The 7,454-nt window shown below is 50.7% G+C and overlaps 1 protein-coding gene across 2 annotated transcripts in view; it reads left to right on the top strand.

Annotated features, from left to right (window-relative positions):
* Syt12 (synaptotagmin 12) overlaps nt 1-7,035 on the top strand; it is a 33,008-nt gene extending 25,973 nt beyond the window's left edge. For both annotated transcript variants that reach the window (XM_005351671.2, XM_026781623.1), the window contains 3 exons: nt 746-866; nt 2,822-2,955; nt 5,233-7,035. In XM_005351671.2, the coding sequence (XP_005351728.1) occupies nt 746-866; nt 2,822-2,955; nt 5,233-5,406 (429 nt within the window). In that variant the 3' untranslated portion in view covers nt 5,407-7,035. The remainder of the gene's footprint in view (nt 1-745; nt 867-2,821; nt 2,956-5,232) is intronic.
* The last annotated feature ends 419 nt before the right edge of the window (nt 7,036-7,454 follow it).

Genomic DNA, 7,454 nt, shown 5'->3' with positions numbered 1-7,454 from the left:
TGCGCCACCACCGCCCGGCCAGTATATATTTATTTTTATTTTATGTTTTATTTATTTATTCTTATGAGTGTTTCTCCTGGTTTACCTGGATATATTTTTGTGTGTCGTGCACACGTACCATGCTCATGGAGGTCAGAGGAGGATGCCCAACCCCCAGGAACTGAAGTTACATATGGTTGTAAGCTACATGGTGGGTGCTGGAGACTGACCTGGGCCTTCTGGGAAGGAACCCAGTGCTTTGAGCTGCTGAGTCATCTCTCCAGCCCATCATCTCTGTACTGACCACATCATCAGAAGTTCTATCCTATAAGCTACTGTTAGGGATGCATGGGTCTGACCCGAAAGAGGGTTATCTCAGACAGGGGCCAAGCTGAAGCTTACTTTTATCAGGGAACACTGTTGCTTAAGCAAATGCTGTCAACTTGGATCCCTTTACACTAGTCAGAGAATGTTTTCTTTGGCCCTGAATGAGGAACAAAACTACATCTGAGTGATGCACTTGACAGGCAACCTCTGGGTCTCCTTTCTCATGGTCCACACCCAGAGCAAGGGGGGGGTCTGTGCATCCTCCCTGGTGTGGCAGGGGGTGGGTTGGTTATCCTTTTCTCAATCCTGCCAGCCTGGTGCCTGGTTAAGAGTTAGTCCCAAAGCAGTGGCTTTCCGATGGAAAAGGAAGTATCCACCTTTCCCTGGACCCCTTGACCCTGGAGGGCAGAAGACTCCTGAGCCATACCTGTTTTCACAGGCTGCTGATGCTGTGGGAGAGATCCTGCTGTCCCTCAGTTACCTGCCCACAGCCGAGCGTCTGACTGTGGTTGTGGTGAAAGCCAAGAATCTTATCTGGACCAACGACAAGACCACAGCAGGTGAAGGCCTATGTCCTCAGTTCCTCCACATGGATCAGGGCAAGTTGTGTGCTATAAGCATGCACTGGGCACAAGGCCAGAACCCCTGTGGTTTCAACTAAGCTAGGAGCCAGGCATGCTGGGGAAACATGCGAACCCCAGAGGGTGACAAGCAGCCCAAGGTGTGGAGTTTAGAGGGAAAGTGACTGAATCTGAGGGCAGGAGCCAACACTTGTGCTGTGGCCAGACAAGAAATGGGGAGTCAGCCTCCATCTGTCAGAACTTGAGCTCAGAGACAGGGCAGAAACCAGGACTTTAAATGGGGAGGAGCCGTGCCCCAACCATTGGGGTGGGTGTCCTGTGGGCTCTCACACTCTGGGTCTGCGAGGACTTACTGGGACTTGTCTGCTGAGGGCCCCAGGCAGTAGGAAGACTTGGTATCTCAGAGCTGCACACTGTTAGGTCCCGCTGTGTTGGCATTCAGTCACTCAGGTCTGCGGTCTGCACTCAGGCACTAACAGGGAGAGAAGCATCTGATCTGCCTCCTTCCAGGGAGTATGTGGGAGAGAAATTTGCAGTCGGCTGCCCTCTCTTGATTGGCCATGAGAGCCTTGGGTTTCTCAACTGGGAAGTGGATTTTAAATAATATCGAGGGTCTGGGGATCTGGGGTATAGGTCAGTTGATGGAGTGCTCATCTAGCATGCATGAAGCCTTGGGTTCAGTAATCACACTGCATAAAACACAGCATGGGCCTGGTTGTAGTGGTATGCCTTTAATCCGGGCACTCGGGAGGCTGAGGTAGGCAGATCTCTGCAAGTTCAAGGCCAACCTGGTCTACATAGTGAGTTCCAGGACAGTCAGGGCTACATGACACAGTGAAACCCTGTCTCAGGAAAAAAAAAATATAATCTTTACACTCAGGAGGTGTAGGCATGAGAATCAGAAACTCAAGGTCATCCTTAAAATAACATCAAGCTATGTACAGTGGTATGCACTTATAGGCCCATCTACTCAGGAGACTGAGGCAGGAAGAGCCTTTAAGCCCAAGAATTCAGAACCAGCCTAAAAGATTTTTGTCTTTCAATATCTGTCAATCAATCAATGCCCAATAGCAAAGCAGGCGTATGCAATGGGGTGACTACTAGGATTACAGATTCAAGGCCAACCTGTGTTACCTAGCAAGACAGTCTCAAAAATAAACAAACAGCTGGAGAAATTGCTCCAAGGATAAGAGCACTTGCTGCTCTTGGAGAGGACTGGAATTTAGTTCCCAGCATCCACACTGGAACGCCAGCTCTGCCACCCTTTTCTAGGCTCTGCAGGCACTGCACTCAATGTGCACACCCATACGGAGACACTTTCTGTGTGTGTAATTTAAATACATAAGTCAAAATAAAAGTAAATCGTATAAATTAGCTGGGTGGTGCTGGCATGAAACCACATCTTGAAAAACCCCAAAATAAACAAGTAAACAACAAAGTGTGATTTTTCAAGCCAGGCACTGTGTAGTTGGCAGTTTTCATCTCCACGGCTCAGGACTCTGAGGTAGGAGGATCCCTAAGCTCAGGAGTTTAGAACCAGCCTGGAACACATAATGAGATCCTATTTGTTTGTTGTTGTTGTTTTATTTTGTTTTTATTTTTGCTTTTCGAGACAAGTTTCTCTGTGTATTTCTGACTGTGCTGGAACTCACTCTGTAGACCAGGTTGATCTTGAACTCAGAGATCCACCTACCTCTGCCTCCCAAGTGCTGGGATTAAAGGCGTGTGCCACCACCATCCTGCCCAGCTCTGTCTTAATATAAATAAATAAATAAATAAATAAATAAATAAATACCAAACGGTGACCTCTGGAGATAATGGCTATAGCCAAGGACTAGGGAATTGGAGGCAGTGGGTGGAGCCAGAGTAGACAGGGCTATGGCACATAAGCAAGCAAGCGTGTTACTGACCCTCACCCACACACCTGCTTGTAGACCCCTTCGTCAAAGTATACCTGCTGCAGGATGGGAGGAAGATGAGCAAGAAGAAGACGGCCGTGAAGAGGGATGACCCCAACCCAGTGTTCAACGAAGCCATGATCTTCTCGGTACCAGCCATTGTGCTCCAGGTGAGGTGCGCCGGAGCCTCACAGGACTCTGGGCCACTGCATCCCTTTCGTGTTGCCTCATGGGAGGGACCTCAAGCCAACCTCCTTCTAGTCTATCACTAATTGAACCCACCACTACGTGCCAGCCGGTGGTGAGGGTTGGGGACCCAGACACTGCTTTCTTTATGCCTACGAAGGATGGGTAGGGAAGTCCCTAGACTTTGTAAACCCCCTTGGAAGCTTCCCCAGTGTTCATACTCAGGGGGGACTTTCTGCAGGAGGTGACAGCTCAGCTGAGCTCTGAGAAACCACACTGGCCTGAAGATGAGCTCGAGGTGACCCCAGAGCCTAGGTGTGAACTAAGCCCTCAGAGGTCCTACTGCAAAGACCCCACTAGGATCTTCTCATCTTAGAATTTCCAGACAACTATGTGCTCTGGTCTATCACAGACTACAGGCTGGGGGTGGTAGGATGAACCACAGAGAATATAGCTTAAGCCTTATCAGTCAGAGAGTGGGGATTTCGCTCCCTCCTTTCCTCTCCTTTCTCCTCTCATTGTCTCTTTCTATCCTTAGCTATGTCTAATAATCATCCTTGTACTAAAGTCTGCCCTGCAGCCCGGGGACTCTGCAGGGCTCACCTAGTCCCCTCCTAGGGATGTTCTTGGGAATTTCTTTATTTTCCAGTGCTGAAGATGAACTGGAGGCTTTGTGTGTGCTAGGCACCCACGTTACCACTGAGCTATCCTGCCAGCTCCTCAGATTTGAAAGCTGAATGTCAGCCTCACTCTAGGTGTCCCAAATCTAGGAATCTGGCTAGTCCTAGGATCATAACCTTGTCCCTTACTGGATAGTTCACCCATTTGACCCCTGCTTTTGCCCTGTTTGTCACAATGCCCCTTCCCTCTAACCTCCAAAACTGGAGCTGCTGGAGACTAGGTAAGAACATCTGGGCTAACATCTCAAACCTGTTCGTATTTAACCCTGACTCTCGGCTGTGATCACACATGATGATGCCAGTAGCAGGGAGAGGCGTCTGAAAGTGCTCTGTTGATGGGCCAGTACCGGGTCACACATTTTCTGTTTCTGGGTTTTCTCCCCGCCTACATGCATAATTTTCTTCCAACAGCAGCCCTATGGAGTAAGAAATGTCATATTTTAAAGACAAAGAAACAGGTAGCAAAGGCTCAAGTCCAAAAGCCGGGAAGCTAGAGCACACACAGGATCTTGGGTTTCCAACACACACACACACACACACACTCACGCACACACTCTTGTGCACACACATGCACACACACTCATGCACACACTCTTGTGCACACACATGCACACACACTCACGCACACACTCTTGTGCACACACACGCACACACTCTTGTGCACACACACGCACACACTCTTGTGCACACACATGCACACACATGCACACACACTCACGCACACACTCTTGTGCACACACTCACACACACATGCACACACTCTTGTGCACACATGCACACACATGCACACACGCACACACTCTTGTGCACACACATGCACACACACACACACAAACACACCACACTTCATTAACCAGGCATGGTGGTGCACTCACTCAGGAGGTGGAAAGGGGGGGGTCAGAAGTTCAGGGTCATGTCCCACTCTGAAGGGATTTTGAGGCCAGCCTGAACTATAGATAAATATAAATAATGAGGTGGCAATGGTCTTTAGTTCTAGCACTTGGAAGACCAAGTTTGAGGCCAGCCTAGTCTGCATGGTGAACTGCAGACGATCAAGGCTACATAGTGAGACTCTTACACTTACACAGAGAAAACCCTGTCTCAGAAACAAACAAACAGAAAACAAAGCAAGGGGCTGGAGAGATGGCTGAACACTTAAGAACACTTGCTGCTCTTCCAGAGGACTTGGATTCAGCTCCCAGTACCCACGTGGTGACTAACAACCACCTGTAGCTCCAAATTCCAGGGGATCTGCCTGTCTCTGCCTCTGCCTCCCAAATGCTGGGATTAAAGGTCTGCACCACCACTACCCGGCTTAAAATAAATCTTAAAGAAAAAAATGATGAGGGACAAAGAATTGAGAGATAGCTTTTAAATCCTGCTGCAGCTGTCACTTCTAGCACTTCGTGAGGTCACATCATAGCTGACTGTCCGTCTGTAAGTAACTAGGACCACTCATGGGAAGGCGCAGAGAGCCGCCTGTACCTCTCAGGGCCTGGTATTCACATGTCGGGACCTTGGAGCCAGGGAGAACCCTTCAGCTGCTCCTGGTCCCAATCTCTCATGTCTCCTTCTCCCCAGGACCTGTCTCTCCGAGTGACCGTGGCTGAGAGCAGCAGTGATGGCCGTGGGGACAACGTGGGACATGTCATCATTGGTCCAGCGGCCAGTGGCATGGGCACCACACACTGGAACCAGATGCTGGCCACACTGCGCAGGCCTGTGTCCATGTGGCACCCAGTCCGGCGAAACTAGCAGCCAAAGCAGGCCAAATGGGCAGCAGAGCTGTCAGAGCCTGGCACCATCTCAGTTCTACCCAGCGATGCCCTCTCTATAGTCAGCTGGAGCTGTCGACACCGGGGCCGCCTCACCTCCTAGGGGGTCCTCATCAGTCATCTTGGATCCTCTGTCCAGACTGTCATGGAGGAATGGGTGTGGCTCTTCACCTGGGGACCTAGGGTAATTTCCCCACTAAGGACTACCTGGAGCTGGCTGGAGACCCAACAGACTGACCAAGTGTGTTCTAGGGAGCCTAATGAAGTATGTCCCTTAGCCTGCAGAGGCACGTGGGTTTCAGAGCTGGTCAACACCCCTTCTGTGATTCTCGTAAGCTGTTAAGAAGTCTTGGGGGGCTAGTCCCTGTACTGACAGGACTAATGTTAACGAAGTCAAGAGGGCCCCTTTCCCATCCTGGTGGATAGCTCAGTTCTGATCAAGTGACTGCCCAGCCAGATGGACTTGGGAAGGAGCCCTCAGGTCTGGGGGAACAGGGAGGATCTCTCAGACAAGAAAGAAGCTGCACTTTGAGGGTTTGGGAGTAAATAGCATCCACATTTAGAAGGGGTGTAGTGGGTTGTAGTGAACAGTCAAACAATAGAAGGGACGGGATACAAGCTAGCCCATTCTAAACACAGACTCTGCCTACTGCAGTGGGGACAAGAAAAGGCCAGGAGACCAGGCCCAGCAGAAGCCTGTAGGCCACATGACCCTCCACCCCTGAGAGAACCAGCCGTCCCCAGGGGCCCAGATCCGCCAGTGCTAGCTGGTGTCCCTACAGGCCAGGCCTCTCTCAAAGGAAAGCTCTCAGGCAGGCCTAAACCCAATCCTAGGAATAGTGGGCATCTTGGGTCAAGTTCCCAACACAGACTTCAGGGATAGTTAGCGTAGGCTGGAGCCAGTAGGAACTCTGGGGAAATGATGTTCAGAAGGCAAGGGCCAGGTTGTACAACCACTATCAAAATCGTTCATTGGCTCCCACCTGGCCATAGTTAGCGGGGGTATCACCCCCCCCAATTTCATAAATGTCATTTGATAATGGCAGTCCCAGAGAAGGGATGGCTTTTGGCTTCTCTCTGGTACCTGCAGATTTAAAAGGATAGTGGGCATGGGAAGTGATAAGACGAGGACTCAGGGGGCTGCCTCTGGTCCTTGGCCCTAAGGAATCATGGATACCCAGATCCAATCAGGAACCATGGAGACCCAGGTCTAATCAGTTACCATGTATGACAAGGGGAGGGGTGGCTAGAACAGGAACACACGTCAACAGGCCTGGAGGCCGGACACCTGACGTAACCGGACCCGACTGAAGCCAGGCTTCTCAGCCTGGGGCCAGTATCAAGAGGTGAATACTGGACCCGGGATACTGGTGGCTGGGCCAGGACTTGTCATCTGGAAGCCCCGGACTCTCTCTAAGCCAGGGGCTTTGCAGGGCAGAACACATCTCCCAACCTCCATTCCCTTGTTCCTTCCTTCTATACTGCATGAGACGTTGACCGTGTGCCCGGGTGGCTGTGGTGCTGAGCAAGAACGCTGACTGGAATGATTCTCGAACCAAAATAAAGCTGGAGCAGAAGGGGGCTTACAGGGAGCCCTGCTCAGCCTAGAGTCATCTCCCTGTCTTCACTGGGAACCTTGGGCCCCACAGGGGTCCTGTGAGATCCCCAGTCCCAGTCCCGGTAGGGAAAGGTGGGCATGGGGAAATCACGGAAGGCTTCCCAGTGGTGGCACATAGTTGAAAAGCATTTTGAGTAGAAACACAATGGGCAGAGTTCCCCTGCCTTGCTAGCTCAGGGGAGGGAACCAGAGATCAGAGAGGCAGAGCATAGGCCATAGAGGGATAAAGGGCCTTCCTTACAAGGTCATGGAGAACTGATTCTCAGTCTGTAGTCTAGCAGCCCTCAAAGGCAGCAACTGTGGCATTCTGTCTGTAGAGATGTAGAAACCAGAGCCCAGAGAAGTTCAGTAACTGGCCTAAGATCACACAGCCAGAAAGTCACCAAGTTATGATTCAAGTTGGGGCATTA

Source organism: Microtus ochrogaster, chromosome 8, assembly GCF_000317375.1.
Source record: "Microtus ochrogaster isolate Prairie Vole_2 chromosome 8, MicOch1.0, whole genome shotgun sequence".
In the NCBI taxonomy this organism is placed as follows: domain Eukaryota; kingdom Metazoa; phylum Chordata; class Mammalia; order Rodentia; family Cricetidae; genus Microtus; species Microtus ochrogaster.
This window is presented reverse-complemented; position numbering and strand designations above follow the sequence as displayed.